The 17445-nt window shown below is 49.6% G+C and overlaps 1 protein-coding gene across 1 annotated transcript; it reads left to right on the forward strand.

Annotated features, from left to right (window-relative positions):
- The first annotated feature begins 371 nt into the window (after window positions 1-371).
- GSG1L2 (GSG1 like 2) lies at window positions 372-17100 on the forward strand. The gene is made up of 5 exons (XM_049638106.1): window positions 372-678; window positions 9379-9426; window positions 11308-11460; window positions 13498-13609; window positions 16842-17100. Exons 1-5 carry the CDS (start codon window positions 372-374, stop codon window positions 17098-17100), a joined length of 879 nt encoding a protein of 292 aa, XP_049494063.1.
- Window positions 17101-17445: the final 345 nt, after the last annotated feature.

Below are 17445 nucleotides of genomic sequence, written 5' to 3' on the forward strand. Positions count from 1 at the left end.
AGAGGGGACTAGAGACTGGGGCACGGCAGTATGAAAGGAGAAAATGGTCACCATGGTGAATTTTGTCTTGTGCGTATTTTACCCCGGGTTTAAAAAGACAAAAACAGAGCCGGCATCGTCCTACACACCCACACCCTGGGGAGGCTGGGGGCGCGAATGCAGCTGATGGGAACACGTCGGCTTCGTGCTTTCTTTCTCCCGCGGCTTCTCAGGCCACAGGCGCGCACACGGGCGTCACACGCTGGGGGGCCCCCGGGGATGGGAGAGAAGCCCGTAAGGGTGCCAGATGGCAGGGCTGAGAGGGGCGGGCAGCACGCGGAGGTGGGGAGGCGGCCCGCTGCTCATCCCAAGGCCGCACGCCTCCTCCAGCCATGGACGGGGCTGGGAGACAGCAGGTGCACGTCCTACTTCCCGTCTGCCTCGCCCTGGCCTTCTCCCTCGCCGCCCTGGGCAGCAGCCACTGGTGCGAGGGGACCCGCAGGGTGGCAAAGCCTCTGTGCCAGGACCATCCGGGAGGGCTAGGATGCATTCATCTCAACAGGGGCCACGGCGGTGGCAGGAGGGACGACGAGAGCCAGGCCGTCCGGTACATTTGGGAGACGGGAGACGACAGGTTCATCCAGAGCCGGTTCCACGTGGGGCTCTGGCAGTCCTGTGAGGAAAACCTCGGCAGCGCAGGTGAGCGAGCATGGCCGCAGGTGCCGGGGGTGGGGGCGACAGAGGCAGGGGCTCGGGAGCCAGGCTGCCTGGGTTTGAATCCCAGTGCTGCCGCTGACAGCCTCTGTATCCTTGGGTGAGCTTCTTCACCTCTCTGGGCCTCCGTTTTCTCATCTGTGAAATAGGATGACAGCAGTATGTCAGCAAGAGTTATTATAAAGCGTAAATGACTGGCTTCCCTGCCTTGCAACAGTGCCTGATGTGGGGTGTTTGTAAGAATGCGCTTTGACCATTTGCTAGTGTCTACCCAATCCCCCGAGAACCCAAAGTGGCCCCGTCTGAGCCTAAACCGCATCCTTGCACTTTTTAGGGGGTCTTGAAATGGCAGGTTCTCAGGGGCACCTGGGGGACTCCGTCAGTTAAGCATCCGACTCTTGATTCCGGCTCAGGTCGTGATCTCACGGTTCGTGGGCTCGAGCCCCGCATTGGGCCCCACACTGATAATGTGGAGCCTTCTTGGGATTCTTTCTGTCTGCCCCTTACTCTATCTCTCCCTCAAAATAAATAAATAAACTTAAAAATAAAATTTAAAAACTTACAAAAAAAAAAGAAATGGCAAGTTCTCTTGGAAAATTGACTTTTATCATCATCGGTGGGAAAGGATCCTCCCTCTTGGGGGGCACCTTCAAGAAGTAAGAATCCTTAACAAGCTAGACCTTTGTCTCTGGAAATCCTTGCAATAACCCTGCAGAGTAGGTATTATTTCCTCAGCTCACAAGTGAGGAAACTGAGGCTCAGAGTTTCAGGTCATATGGCCGGTGAGCCCAACCCCGCTTTTGCCGTATTACTCAGCCCCGGTTCCATATCTTTTGAACTTCTGCCAGTTGGTAAGGAAAATGGGAGAGGAAGACAAGAGAGAAGAGGGAAGGGAATGGTTGGTATTTGGAATACCTATTTCAGAAAAAAAATTTTTTTGTTTTACATCCTAAGGAACTAAGGAGGGAGGAGCTGAACTCCGCAGTGTCATACAGCCTGAGGGCAAACCCAAATCCATGCTTGGGGCCACAATGCTCTGCCCTTCCTGCTAGAAAAGCACACCTGTCAAGGTGGAAAGGAGAGGACCTCCCCCCCTTTTTTCTCTTGACCTCAGGCTTAACACATTAAATTTCTTGACCAGCTTTTTGTTTTCCCTGGAGTTTCTAATTGCCTTTTTTTCATCCTTATAGCATTAGTGGTTTCTTCTGAGGTCTAGGTAAAAGGCTCCAAGTAGGAACCCTCTCAATGCTGCTTACCCCTCTCCATCCTGCCCCACTGGGGGCCACCAGTGCCTAGTCTTACCCTTCCATGTGTCCCCGTCAGTACATATGGCCTTTGCTTTAAGTGTGGTACACATGATACAATAGTACCTAGAGCTAAAGCTACTGGAAGGGCCTCCTGCCCCTCTCCTCTGGGGGGGTGCCACTATCTTCCTATACGTCCTCTCTCTCTACCCCCACAGACACAGGAGGCTCATGATCCTGCATTCTGGAGGGCACTGAAGGCAGTCTCAGATTTTCAGTTTGGAAAATATAGTCACCAAACCCATAGGGAAGTTGCTTGGGAATTTCCACTCCCCTTCCAAGTCCCCACGTGAGGTCTGCCTACTTCTATTTCCATAGCTGCATATAAGCATCACTCCGGTTATCAAATGTTTGTTGTGCATGAGAATCGCCCAGCAAGTTAATACAAGTCCAGGTGCCCAGTGCAGGAGATTCTGGTTCGATAGATCTAAATGGGGTCTAGATATCCACAGTCTTTTTAAAATATATATATATATTTAAGTAAGGTAATATTTATACATAGATAAGAGATCAAATCATTTAAAAACACTTATAAGAGAAACCAACAGTCCCCTGCTGCCTTCCTGCTCTATAACCTGGTCCCACCCTTCAGAGAAACCACTTTTACGTCAGTTGTTTCTTCTGGTATTTGCCTCCATGTTTCAAAAACCATATGCTGTCTTCATGTTAGACATGATTTATTGACTTCCTGTCATGACAGATAAGGATAAATCTCTCATACCACCACATCCTATGTCTGTTCTCCCATCTTCCTAATATACTTATATTGTTGTTTTATATAAATCAATAAACCAATAATTATTTAGACTGTATAAATATTGTTCATTACAGAATCTATCAGTACATTAAATTTCTTGTACAGCCTTTTGCTTTCCCTGGAGTTCCTAATTGCCTTTTCTTTTCCCATCCTCATAGCATTGTTTTTTATTCCCCTCAGCTCTCTTTTCTATCTGGTGTTATCTGTATCTCTAATAAGCTCCCCTGGTGATTAAGACACACACCAGAGTTAGAGAAGCATGCCCTGGGGTATAGCAAACCCTCTGGAAAGGGCGTTCTGAGCAGCATGGAACAAATTCACTAAAAAGCATTTCCTTGTCAAGCACAAGATGAGGGGAATGGGGGTATACAAAGGTGAGTGGACCACAGTGGTGAGGATCGAGATGAAACTAAAACAAGGAAAAATATGACCATGGTTACCACAAAGATTCACATATGATATCAGAATAGAAAGGAGAAAGAGGTTATTCACAGCTCTGGGCATGGCGAAGGCTTCATAAAGGAGGTGGCCACTGTACCTCCAAGCAGGACTGTGACTTTAGTAGATGGAGATTAGGATATTCCAGGCAGACAGGACAGAGTGTCTGAGGCAGAACAGTCCAGGTATTTGCGCTAGAACACAAAGCAGGGTGGAAGGGGAAGCCTCGTTACAGAAGAACTTAACCCACGTGTCTCTTCAGTGTCACCCGAGGCAACTCTCCTCCCCTGCCACGCAAGGTCACGGTCACTCCAGGACAAGGATCTGGGCAAGACAGCAAGACAGTGTTCCCTAGAAAGAAACACCTAAATGAACAAGATGAGAAGCACTGCTTCTCAGGAGCCAGGAAATTAGACACCTGTCCCTGAGCTTTCTGATAAAAACCTGTGACCCAGGTGGGAGGAGGGGGGCTTTCTCGACCTAAGCAGAGGCCGACAGCAGAGTTATGGGCTGTGAGAAGACCTTTCACACTTCTTCCTCTAGAGACCCGGAATCTCCTTGACATTCTAACAACACACACACACACACACACACACACACACACACACACTCACACACACACACTGCCTTCTCGTGGATCACACCTCTGCAAGGTTTTTAAATATATTGTCAGGAACACAGGCTGAATTCTAAGGAGGGTTGATGTTCTCAACGTTTCATGGACAAAGCCAAGTAGAAATAAAGAGTGGGATTCTTGACTCCTTTCTGATTTATGTGCATCTTATATACTTTTTTTTAATTTTCTTTTTTTTTAATGTTTTTATTTATTTTGGGGACAGAGAGACAGAACATGAGCAGGGGAGGGGCAGAGAGAGAGGGAGACACAGAATCCGAAGCAGGCTCCAGGCTCTGAGCTGTCAGCACAGAGCCCAACGCGGGGCTTGAACCCACAAACCATAAGATCGTGACCTGAGCTGAAGTCAGACGCTCAACTAACTGAGCCACCCAGGCGCCCCTCATTCTTTGTAAAAGTCTTACCCAGACTCCCTCTTTCCCTCCACAGTGCCCAAAACTCAACTGAAGAGAAGTTGTCTTATAATTGCCAATGAATAATTTTGTGTCTATCAATCCAAAAAAACCCCTCTGTTCACATTTTTTACGCTTCCTAAGATAATAAGTTCATCCGAGTAAACCACAGTCTCTAAATACCGTCATCACTTTATTAAGAGCCAAGAAGAAGCATGTTCTCAGAATACCTTTTTTTCCCTCGGAGAGATGTGATCACCTTCATGTGTTATGAGACGCTCCCAGAGCAAAAAGCTTAGAATGAAATTTTTACTAAAGAGTAACTAAATTAACAGCAAACACGCAAAGGAATAAAACAAAAGATACATGCCACAGGTCGCAAACCAATGCCCACAGAAGGTGGTAACAAAAGCAAATGAAGCAAGGTCATCAGAGAATACCAATGACCTTGAAACCTCATCCCCAGATAAAGAGGCAGCCCCTGGCTCAGCTCAACTTTATGCTCATGAGGGCTTACGTGCTCAATGTTGTCAGATCCTCCAAGTTTTCCAGAAAAGTAAAATACTTGGATTTCCCCGTGAAAATCCCCAATTTTAAAGCATCTCGAAAACATTGCGTAGGCCCAGGAAAACACATTGGCTGCGGAATATAGCCTGGGGCCCCCAGTTGAAGATCAGTCCCCATAAACATCTGCTCATAAGTCTCATTTATCACAAGTGTCTGGGAGATTTGGGGTAGACGACAGAAAAGGATTACTCCCCTACTCACGCATACTCTCTCTCTCTCAAAAATAAATACACATTAAAAAAAAAAAGAAAAGAGAAGGATTACAGCTGGAGGTGAATGGGAGGGCACCCAAACTGCTCAAAGAGAGAGTCCCGGAGGAGGGGGGAGCCCAGGACACCTGACAGTAAGGACTCCATCCTGGGGAGGGTGCCCCTTGATCTGAGAAAGCCCAGGAAAGGGGTCTCGGGAAGTCCAACACCCCCTCCCCAGCTCTGATGTCCCCAGAAGTGTCCCTGGATCTTTTCCTTCTGAGTCAGCTCTGTCCTTGCAAAAGCTGACCTTCCAGGGGAGGCTAATCCAGAGTGTGATTTTAGAACATCCTCTGCACAAGCCACCTCCTCCCATTCCTTTATGCCACTGTCTAAAGTGCCTTTAAATTTTTTTTAATGTGTTTATTATTGAGAGACAGAGACAGAGCATGAGCAGGAGAGGGGGAGAAAGAGAAGGAGAGACACAGAATCGGAAGCAGGCTCCGGGCTCCGAGCCATCAGCACAGAGCCCGACGCGGGGCTCGAACCCACAGACGGAGAGATCATGACCTGAGCCAAAGTCGGACGCTTAGCCGACTGAGCCCCCCCGGGGGGCCCTGCCTAACGTGCCTTTAAAGGGGTGCAGCACCTCTGATCCCACACTCTGAAATGGAGATTTGAGATGAAAGCGTCCAATCAATGAGCCAACACAAGGTGTCAGTTTCCAATTCTTCGCTGTTGCACTAAACCCCAAAGGTCAAGGACAGAGGGGCCTGGGCACCCCATAGAGGGGAGGGGGTGAGGAACAAGCAGACAGAGATGCCGGAGTTCAGCACTGGGGACCCGGACACCAGTTCCCAAGCTGGCACGTTGCCCTGCTTGGCTGGTGAAACTCTATCGCCAAGCTCCGTTAACACCCGCCTCTCTGGCTTCGTGGGATTTATGAAGATTTTTCCTTTTAATCCCGCTGGCCTCATTCAAAAGGAACACCATTTCTGAGGATTCAGATTAATCAAGGGGTCACGACGGCCTGACATCTGGCCCAGGCTGACCTCAGCCTTCTAAGCTATTGTGAATTCTCCTGATCTCCTTGGCTGGCCTCCGCTTTCTTTTCTGCCGTGCCCCTGGCTCTGTACCTGGCCTCCATTTTATTCCCGAGAGAAAGGGCGGCCCTCCAAGGAAGGCAAGAGAGAGAATTCGTCCTCCGTGCATTATGGAGAAAGACAGCAGGTGGGTGATGTGCATAAGGCACTGGGTCTTACGTGTTTCGATTCCTGACTCTACTGACCTGTTTGCGCCTGGCCTCCAGATCTGTAAAATGTGGCTGTGTGCACTTGTCTTTATCGATAACAAAACACTCAAAAAAAAAAAAAACAAATAAAAACATAAGGCAGTTCACAGAATCCTTTCGCAACTTTGTCATTGGAGGACTTCTATCATACCCATTTCACAGATGAAGAGACCGAGGTTCAGAGTGGTCCGATTACTGAATGGCAGAACCAGGCACAGAGGCCAGGCCTTGAGGATTTATGTGCCCCATTCTGTCCTTGACACGCACTTGTTACCCCCTGCCGGCCTCACTCATTGGGTCTCGTGGGGATGACAAGGGGGCTTACGTGAAGAAGCGCTCGCCGGCCCCAAAACGCTCTCTGAGAGCAGCGTGTGAGTGTGGAGATGTCCCCAGTGCAATGGAGACTTCCTTGGTACAACCAGGAAAAACTGGCCGAAGTTTTGCTGCTGCGACCCTAACACCGTGCCCACTGCCAAAATCAGAGAATCTTCAGGAAAACGGTTGCATCCATCCAAAGTGGGCTTAATTCAAAAGCTGAAGAGGCCACCGTGGCTACAGATTGGCAGACGGGTCCCCAGTGCTGTCATCCTCACCCCTAGGTTGTGTAAATGCCCTCCCCCGGGTCATGTGACGGGTAAAGCCTGCGACACGTTCTCCAGAAAGAATCCCATCAGAGCAGCTCAACCAAGTGGCTGTATCATAAACCCAGCCTTTGTTCCTCTTCTTCCCAGAGCCCAGCAGAGGCGCAGGGCAGATGTGGGAAGCAATGAGGCCCCAGGGCGCTTGGTGTTTCGTGAGGACAAGTGTGGCCAATCTGAAGGTCTGTGGCATTTAGACGTGCACCACCGTGAGCGTGCACCTGTTCGTGCGGACAGTCCTTCCCGCATGAGCCTGACACGGTAGAAGGTGAACCGAAGGGAAGGGCTGTGTGTTGAGGAAGCAAGGCCATCAAAGAAGAGGAACCTTGACTCAGAGCTGGAGGAATAGGGAGCCACTGTAGGTTCTTGAGTAGGAGAGTTACCTGGGGTTTTCTCTCCTACAAAGGAGAAATAATTTCTGCGGTCTAAAGATGCTCCCCCAAGCTTCCTTCTGTCCCTGAAAACTTCCAGGAAAGGTAGGTGATGTGACCCTGGCCCTCAGGATACTTACAGTGTGCTATATTTAATAACAATCTGGGCCCTAACCACATGCAAACAGCCCCCAGTACAACTCATTTTATTTCAGGGAGATTTCGGTGCGTAGGAAGTGAGAGCGGCTTTCCTGTCCATTATTTCATTAAATCCTTGACGCGAGGCCAACGCGGGGACCGCTAAGCTTGGTTTAGGGCTGAGAAAGCCATTCCTTTGGAGAGGCAGTGATCTGTGCCCCACCTGGCCCTGTTTTAGTTCCCACCAGCCCAGACGGGGAGCAGCTCCGGGGCTCAGGCTTGTCTGCATCCTCTGGCACCTTCTGGGCTGTGCACCAGATTGCATCCATCCAGTCAGTGATGCAACGGGGGCGGTGTCCTAATGCGGCCCGAGTCCTAATGCTCCTGTACCAGCCACTTACCCTCAGGGGTCCTTGGAGCCACTCCCCTGAACTCTGCAGGGAAGAAGCAGGTGATTGTGCAGGCATCTGGGCATCTGTCATGGCAGACGATACTCCCAGGCTTCCGGGACCCTTCCGGAACACGAAATAAGCAGCCTCTGGTGCACACTCAGTAACTACCCCCGTCCTTCCACACTCCAGAAAGCACAGTAGGATTCCAACAGCGAGGTCACTCGGTAACAGCTCTGAATCTGCTCCAGTGTGTTTTTTAAAATCATTACAGGGGCGCCCGGGTGGCTCAGTCGGTTAAGCGTCCGACTTCAGCTCAGGTCATGATCTCACCGTTCGTGAGTTCGAGCCCCGTGTCGGGCTCTGTGCTGACAGCTCAGAGCCTGGAGCCTCTTCTGATTCTGTGTCTCCCTCTCTCTCTGCTTCACTCCCCTGCTTGCACTCTGTTTCTCTCTCTCTCTCTCACACAAAAATAAACATTAAAAATTAAAAAAAAAAAAACAATACAAACTTTGTTCCTTTCCCTCTAACCAGAGACAAACTGAGACTCATACCATAACGGATGCTGTTTGGGAAGGTGAGAACCTGTGGTCTAAGGCTCACAGTATCAGCCCAGACGGGCTGGATTATGCCTCAGTAACAAACAACCCCCAAATCCCAGGGGTCTAAATCAACAAGTTCATCCCTAGTTCATTCCGCATGTATTTTTTAGGTTGGCGAAGGGTGACTCCTCCCCACAGCTATCCAGGGACCCAGGCTGATGGGGACTCCATCTGGACAGGTGCTTCTGTGAACACAGAGACAGGGGAACAAGAACCAGAACATTGGCTCTTAAAGCTTCTGACCAGAAGTGACCCACCCCATGCCAGCTCCCAGTTCATTGGCCAAAGGAAGTCCTATGGCCAAGCCTGGATTCACCAGGAGGGGATTGAATCATGCTCCTGTTGAGGGGTGGGTGGGGTGGGTAAGGGGGCCAGCACATGTCTGTGAACAGTAAAGCCATCTGCCACGTCCCCTAATCCTTGTTCGAAATGACCTGGGATAGGGGCGCCCGGGTGGCTCAGTCAGTTGTGCGTCCGACTTCGGCTCAGATCATGATGTCACAGTTCCCGAGTTCGGGCCCCGCGTCGGGCTCTGTGCTGACAGCTCGGAGCCTGGAGCCTGCTTGGGATTCTGCGTCTCCCTCTCTCTCTGTCCCTCCCCCACCCATGCTCTGTCTCTCTCTCCATTAAAATGACCCTGGATAGGGGCGCCTGGGTGGCTCAATCGGTTAAGCGTTCGACTTCAGCTCAGGTCATGATCTCACAGTCTGTGAGTTCGAGCCCCGCGTCAGGCTCCATGCTGACAGCTAGGAGGCTGGAGCCTGCTTCAGATTCTGTGTCTCCCTCTCTCTCTATGCCCCTCCCCTGCCCACACTCTGTCTCTCTGTCTCTCTCAAAAAAAAATAATAAAAAAATTAAAAAAAAAAATGACCCTGGATAGACTGAAGGTGCTCGAAACACAGTCTGTCCCTAAGAGAGTGAGGGTGCTAGAAACACAGTTACTCCTCCTTATGAGTATATTCTCTTTGTGTTCTAGGTGAAAAGTGTAGAAGTTTCCAGAGTATAATACCAGCTGAAGAACACGGTAAACACCCATGTTCTGTCCACCAGGGCGCCTCACAGCGTGGGTCACTTTGTGTGTGTTGGGGGAGGCGGGGGGAGGGGCGGAGACACGAGAGAGCTCTTTGTGGTTTTTCCACAAAGTCAAGTCCAAGTGCTGGAACCACCTGCCCCCTGCATGTGCCCTGTAGTCGTCAGGGGCTCTGGAAAAGGTGGTACAACCGACCTTGCCGGCGGGGAGGGGCGGGAAGCCCTGACCGGTAGTGTTTACCGGGTCCCAGGGCACGCATACGCCCACGGCGGCCCACGGCGGACGCAGGGCTGGGAAGAGATGGGCTCCCGCACCCTTCGTCTTGTCTGTGCCGCTCATCAAATCCGTGATGGTTTCGCGGGGTCTGTTTCCCCAGCGGGAGTGCAGGTTTTGTGAAGGCTGGATCTACACCTGTTTCGCCCATTGCTGGGGCCCCAGGACGCAGCTCACAGACACCAGCTTCCCTCCCTGTTCCTCTGTCTTCTTACCTCCACCTGCAGCACAGTGTCTCCTAGAAGCGGGCGGGATGCCCTCCGGAGGGCAAAGGATCGGCCCACACAGATACAAACAAGGTTTCGGGATCTCTAACCAGGGCTCCTAAACGCTCAGCCGCCTCTGCCTTCTTCCTTAAGCTTGGTGTCTTCTTTAAAAAACCAAGATTGGGCCGCCTGGGTGGCTCAGTCGGTTGAGCGTCCGACTTCGGTTCAGGTCATGATCTCACGGTCTGTGTGTTCGAGCCCGGCATCCAGCTCTGTGCTGACAGCTTGGAGCCTGGAGCCCGCTTCAGATTCTGCGTCTCCCTCTCTCTCTGCCCCAACCCACTCGCATCCTGTCTGTCTCTCAAAAATAAATAAAACATTATAAAAAAAAATAAAAAAAAAATAAAAAGACCAAGATAAAGTCTTCTGGTCAAATCCAAACAACGTACTAACTTCTGAACTGGGGAATAGAGAGGCCACCACCCCCCCAGCCTCTCTCCTGTCCCCACATCAGACTCCTGCTTTATTGTTGTTGTTTTTATTTTTCCCCCTCCCAGCGAAGGACAATCTTTTAAAAAAATATATTTTTAATGTTTATTTATTTTTGAGAGAGAGAGAGAGACAGAGCATGAGCAGGGGAGGGGCAGAGAGAGAGGGAGACACAGAATCCGAAGCAGGCTCCAGGCTCTGAGCTGTCAGCACAGAGCCTGACGCGGGGCTCGAACTCACAGACTGTGACATCATGACCTGAGCTGAAGTTGGACGCTTAACTGACTAAGCCACCCAGGAGCCCCTGTGTTCTGTTTCTTTTTACATGCTGACAATCTCTGTATTTTATTTTTTAATTTTTTAAAAATTTTTAATGTTTATTTTTTGAGAGAGAGACAGAGCATGAGCGGGGGAGGAGAGAGAAAGAGGGAGACACAGAATCCGAAGCAGGCTCCGAGCTGTCAGCACAGAGCCCGATGCGGGGCTCGAACTCACAAACAGTGAGATCATGACCTGAGCCAAAGTCCGATGCTCAACCGACTGAGCCATCCAGGCCACCCTGTTTTTGTGTCTTAGAAGTGAACAGGATCAAAGGGTTTGACATCACAGTGCTTTTTTTTTTTTTTTTTAATTTTTTTTTTTAACGTTTTATTTATTTTTGAGACAGAGAGAGACAGAGCATGAATGGGGGAGGGGCAGAGAGAGAGGGAGACACAGAATCGGAAGTAGGCTCCAGGCTCTGAGCCGTCAGCCCAGAGCCCGACGCGGGGCTCGAACTCACGGACCGTGAGATCGTGACCTGAGCTGAAGTCGGACTCCCAACCGACTGAGCCACCCCGGCGCCCCGACATCACGGTGCTTCTGAACTCTCCAGGCTCAATGTCTCTATCATCCTCACACTTTGCAGGACTTTTGTGGCTGTCCATTGGGGCCGAGATCCTGAACATCCTTCTGGTGTTGACGAGTGCCGTCCTCCTGGGCTCCGGAGTGAGTTCTCAGAGCGCTGGTTTCCGCTGGCTCAAGGTGGACGCCTCTGTAGCCATCCTCATGGTGCTCGCAGGTACTTGTCGACAGCAGCCAACAGGGGATTCCCCACAGCCTGTCCCAGCGGGAGGGACAAAGCTCCGGGCTGTCTGTCCCCACTGCCAAAGCGCAGGCTGGCTCTTCGCCTGTCAACGGCCCGTTCAGCAGGACAGCTGGCTGGTCCACCGGAGAAGTCACTGAATAAATCCCACTGGAGGGGCAGGGGGCGGGGGAAAGCAATGATGCTTTGGCTGACGGATGAAAAGAAAGGGGATGGAAAATAAAATGTATTACTGGGTCTTTATCACAACCCTGGGAAGGAGACATATTGGCTCTGAGAACAGAAATTGCCTAATGTCCCACAGTAGTTTGTCAGGAAATCCTACCTGGGTGTCAGTTCTCTGCTACGTGAGTGCTGTGTGACCCCAGGCAAGTTACTCAACCTCTCTAAGCCAGCTACCTCCAGTGGCTATAGTGATGACTAAGTAAATGCACCTACTCTGTGGGAAGAATGCAAGAAATGGTTGCTTGCTGAAAGTCATTATCAAGCTCGATGTACATGTAAGAATAAAGAACTTCCTTTCTTCGGGGTGGCAGTCTTCCTTCTGTATCCTCCTCTGTATCAGAGCAGCTTCATTTGGTCTCCGGAGTGGCCTTTCCATCAAGAAAAGGACCCCCAACAGATGACTTCCTTTGTTTCTCTGTCCCCATACCCCAAGCCCTGCTAACAGTGCATCAGTCCAGCCGGGAGCTCACTTCTGTGAGTGATAAGTATCAGGAGTCTTTCCCAAGCTTTATCATCAGCGAATAGGGTGATAAAATCCAATTTCTGGATCTTCATAACAAACAGGTAGGCCATGGGCTCTTGGAGACTCCTCCCCAGGTCCTGGCACCCTCCAGTGCTCCCCCCAACCCCTACCAAGGTCATGAGTAAGCCTCTTTCTGGACGTCTATTCAGTTTCAAGTGTGCAAACACAGTTTCAGGTAGACTGTTGGAGGGTTTACATCACAAGGACTTTAGGTGGCCCATTAATATATAAATAATTGCCCCCACCAATTAAAACTCATTTCTATTTGGGCCCCTGAAGCTGATCCCTACCTGGGCACCATTTGCCACACATTTATCCAATGAAAACACGCGTGAGATTAGACTCCCCACAAAAGAAAGACACAACAACGAAACAGCCAGCATTTAAAAGTGAAATCCAAGGCAACTTTCTTGGGTTTTTTATTTTTATTTATTTATTTAAAAAAATTTTTTTTAACGTTTATTTATTTTTGAGACAGAGAGAGACAGAGCATGAACAGGGGAGGGTCAGAGAGAGGGAGACACAGAATCTGAAACAGGCTCCAGGCTCTGAGCTGTCAGCACAGAGCCCGACGCGGGGCTCGAACTCACGAACCGCGAGATCGTGACCTGAGTCGAAGTCGGACGCTCAACCGACTGAGCCACCCAGGTGCCCCAATTTCTTGGGTTTTTTAATGTTTATTTATTTCGAGAGAGAGAGAAAGAGCTCGAGCAGGGGAGGGGCAGAGAGAAAGGGAGAGGAAGAATCCCAAGCAGGCTCCGTGCCATCAGCACAGAGCCCGAGGTGAGGCTCGAACTCACAAAACGTGAGATCATGACCTGATCTGAAATCAAGAGTTGGATGCTCAACCGACTGAGCCACTCAGGCTTGCCCCCCGTACTCAGATTTTTCCCTAAAGTATCCCAGAGTTAGCAAACCATCCACACACAAAAGAAGTAATAGAACAGAACCCTGTGGAGTGTGGCTTCAGGCCAAATGTGGTCCAAGGACCCCTCCTCTGCCCTGGGAAGGAGAGACTGGAGCATCGGTGCCTCTGAGCACAGGGACACAGGGGCATGACACACGGGGAGAGGTGGCCACGGGAGGAACAACACGTCAGAGGAACACACGCCATATGCATTCAGGACAACGAGGAATTGGTGTGAATGTGACGGGGGACCTGCTTGGAAGGGTTCAAGAAGGACGCTCCTGGGGTTTACATCCAACTCGCGCAAGGTAGGGAAACCCCATCCCCACCTGTGGCTCACAAAGCTTTCCTCGTGCAGGGCTCCTCGGGATGGTGGCCCACATGATGTACACAACCATCTTTCAAATCGCTGTGAACCTTGGTCCCGAAGACTGGAAGCCTCAGACGTGGGACTACGGCTGGTCATACTGGTAAGTTGCTGGCCGTGGTGCCCAAGCCCTGACGGCCCCGCAGGGTTACACGCAGGTTCTGTAAGACTACCGACCTTGGCCATTGCTCTGCCGTCTGACTTTGGGTTGATTTCTTAACCTTTCTGGAGCCCAGCTCTCTCATCTGGAAGGTGATGAGACCTGTCTCATGTGTCCCTAGGCATTCAAAGAGATTATGTTTGTAAAATCCTTGGCAAAGAGTCAAGCCCTCAAGAAATGGGGATACTGGGGGCTCCTGGGTGGCTCAGTCGGTTGAGTGTCCGACTTCGGATCAGGTCATGATCTCATGGTTCATGGGTTCGAACCCCGCATTGAATTCTGTCCTGACAGCTCAGAGCCTGGAGCCTGGTTCAGCTTCTGTGTCTCCCTCTCTCTCTTCCCCTCCCCTGTTCATGTTCTGTCTCCCTCTGTGTCAAAAATAAACACACATTAAAAAATAATAATAAAAATAATAAAAAATAAATAAATGGGGATACTGATGTTATCCCATTCTTAAACATGGCTTACGGGGAAGAGTCCTGAGTTATAATGCTGCCTAATAAATACTTCAATCATGAGAGACCCTGCCCCTGCTTCTAATGGACAGATAAGTTGTGTTCCTAACAGAAAGTCTCAGTCATGTCACATTATACAGGGGCGCCTGGGTGGCTCAGTCGGTTAAGCGTCTGACTCTTGATTTCAGCTCAGGTCATGATCCCAGGGTCGTGGGATTGAGCCCCGCGTTGGGCTCCACGCCAAGCTTGGGATTCTCTCTCACCCTCTCTCTCCTCCTCCCCCCACCCCTGCTCGTGATCTCTCTCAAAAAATGGTATTGGTTCCAATATCATTTTGTTTTGTTTTGTTTCCTATTACTTGTAATTACTTAACTTCTAATCAAAGAAGTACATACAAATAGTTTTTAAAACTCAAACAGTATTGAACAGGGGTGCCTGGCTATCTCAGTCAGTAGAGTGTATGACTTTTGAACTTGGGGCTGTAAGTCTGAACCCCACATGAGGTGTAGGGATTGCTTAAAAATAATATCTTTTTAAAAAATCATGGGTTGGTTAAGCGTCCAACTTCCACTCAGGTCGTGATCTCACCACTCGTGAGTTCGAGCCCTGCGTCGGGCTCTGTGCTGACAGCTCAGAGCCTGGAGCCTGCTTGGGATTCTGCGTCTCCCTCTCTCTCTGCCCCTCCCTCTCTCTCTGCCCCTCCCCTTGCTCTCTTTCTCTCTCAAATATAAATAACAACATTTAAGGATGTTTAAAAATTGAAAATAAAATGGCATTAAATATAGCAATCTCTCAATTCCGTCTCCCCCTATCCCACTCTTCCAGCCCCAACCAAAACCCTCCACATTCCTCTCTGCTCTGGACCCCCTGCCCGGAGGTTTGCCACAGTGCTGTGAGCAGAGAGCTGTTTCTGGGCCCCATGTCATTATCTAACTTAGTTCACATTCACATTTTGTGGGAGCACATCCCCCAGTAGCTTTCTAAGAAAGGGTTCGAGGAGCAAAGATATTATTTTATTTCGTGCATATTTGGAAATGTATTTATCCAATGCTCTATATTTGATAGTTTAGCAGCGTGCATAATCCTTTGCTGGAAACCATTTTCCCTTAAAATGTTGAAGGTGTGGCTCCATTTCCTTCTAGAATCGACTGCTTCTGGCACGAGTTCCATACTATTCTGATTCATGTCCCTTTATAGGTAAGCTGCTGCTTTCTACTCTATTATTGGTATTCTGAAATGTCAGGATGATGCACCTTGGAGGGAAAATCTCTCATTCACACTCATTCTCCCTTTCCTGTGCTTGACGGGCCCTTCAATCGGAATATTCACATCCTAGAATTCTGGGTTTTTTTTCTGGTATTATTTCTTTGATTATTTCCATTTCTTAGCTTTCTGTTCCCTCTTTTTTACATTCTTTAAAAATGTCTTTATTATTTATTTTTGATAGTGAGCATGAGCAGGGGAGGGGCCGAGAGAGAGAGAGAGGGAGACACAGAATCCGAAGCAGGCTTCGGGCTCCGAGCTGTCAGCACAGAGCCCGATGTGGGGCTCGAACCCACAAACTGTGAAATCATCTCCTGAGCCAAAGTCAGATGCTTAACCGACCGAGACACCCAGGCGCCCCATGTTTGTTTGTTTTTTAATGTTTATGTATTTTTTAGAGACAGAGTGTGAGCAGGGGAGGGGCAGAGAGAGAGGGAGACACAGAATCCAAAGCAGGCTCCAGGCTCTGAGCTGTCAGCACAGAGCCCAACACGGGGCTCAAACCCACGAACCGGGAGATCATGACCTGAGCCAAACTCAGATGCTTAACCTACTGAGCCACCCAGGTGCCCTAGGTCTTTCTTGTTTTCTAATTATTCCTTTTCTAAATATCCTGATCTTGCTTTGTTCATGCAATAGCTTCTCATATGTCTCTGTAGATAGTAATCAAAAGGTTTTCTTCTTGGTGTTTTCTTCTGTTCTTAGCTCTTTTCTTTGGATTTTTTTTTTCTGTTTGTTGTTGGGCTTTCCCCCTAGATGTTGGTGTCCTTGAGGGTCAAGTCATGTTTAGGGATGATTGGAAACTCTGGAGCGAGTTTAGAACTTAGCTACAGTAGGCTTCTTTGTAGGTAATTGGAGGTGGAGGCTTCTCTTCTACCTGGGAATTTCGTCCCCTGAAAACACACACTCGTCACTTGGCAGAGGTTATTTCTCTTTCATTCCTCCTTGTTCTGTGGAAGATGAAAAGTGTAGATAGACCATCATCTCGGAACGTAACAGGTTTCCAGAGGGTGGGGATATAAAGTAACAACACCCAGGACTGGTGTCCTGCGTTAGAGCCAAGAGCACAATAACAAAAAAGCAACACTTCTGTATCAGCAGATCCCATGCTGAGTACTTCCCACACATTAGTTCATTAAATTCCTCACCACCGCCCTGTGTGCAGTGTTACTATCGGTCAAGTTTTGCAGATGAGGAAACTGATAGAGAGAGGTGAAGTCATCAGCTCAAGGGTGCACAGTTCCTAAGAGATGGGCGTAAACCCACAGTGCACATTGGGCACAATGACTCCGAAATCTTTTCTCTTAACAACACTGTTGGCTGGTGTCCAAAACTTGTGATCCAAAGTCTGGGTCCGAGCTCAGTGGAACTACAAGCTGGATTTTCATCAGACTGACCTCCCGCAGGAAGGAAACCACAGCCCCACACTCTTCCCTAACTGTGCCTTTTGTTGACAGCCTCGCGTGGGGTTCTTTCGCGCTCTGCATGGCTGTGTCGGTCATGGCCGTGAACAGATACACGGCAGCCCGCCTGGAGTTCATAGAGAAGCAGAGGGTATGGAAAGGCAGTAAGCACTCTCAACACAAATTCCTGGAACCCAAGGCTTCGGAAAGTGTTCGGGAAATGGAAGCTGCTCCCAGCCCTGCCGGGCATGCCCTTGTGAGTGCATCTGAGCACCTGCCACCAAATGCCCCAGGGAAGGTGTCCATGTGCTAGCCACAACCTACCAGCTCTGCAGAGGCAGACCAGCCAGGCACTTACGTCCACAACGAACATCTCTGGGGTGGACTTCAGAAGGCTGTGGTCCGGGTAAACTTTCTACCCATCATCTTACCCTTCATTAAACACCTTTGGCTTTAGCTACTGGTTCCCCGTAAAATGCCAGTGTCTTTAAGTGAGATCACTCTTACAGAAGATATCAACCATTGACACTCTAGTATAAATCAGCATCTCAGGCTTTCCTGACAGTGAGTTTAATCGAGGTAACCAAAGGAGATGGGACATGTGAACACCGAGGGTAAGAAGTTTTGAAGACAGGGGAAAGCAAGGTTCTAACTACCA

This window comes from Panthera uncia, chromosome E1 (genome assembly GCF_023721935.1).
Source record: "Panthera uncia isolate 11264 chromosome E1, Puncia_PCG_1.0, whole genome shotgun sequence".
Lineage (NCBI taxonomy): Eukaryota > Metazoa > Chordata > Mammalia > Carnivora > Felidae > Panthera > Panthera uncia.

Coding starts and splice junctions, on each gene's coding strand:
- GSG1L2 (XM_049638106.1), top strand. CDS start 372: ATGGACGGGGCTGGGAGACAGCAGGTGCACGTCCTACTTCCCGTCTGC. Junction 679..9,378: donor GGAAAACCTCGGCAGCGCAG/GTGAGCGAGCAT, acceptor TTTGTGTTCTAG/GTGAAAAGTGTAGAAGTTTC. Junction 9,427..11,307: donor AATACCAGCTGAAGAACACG/GTAAACACCCAT, acceptor CACACTTTGCAG/GACTTTTGTGGCTGTCCATT.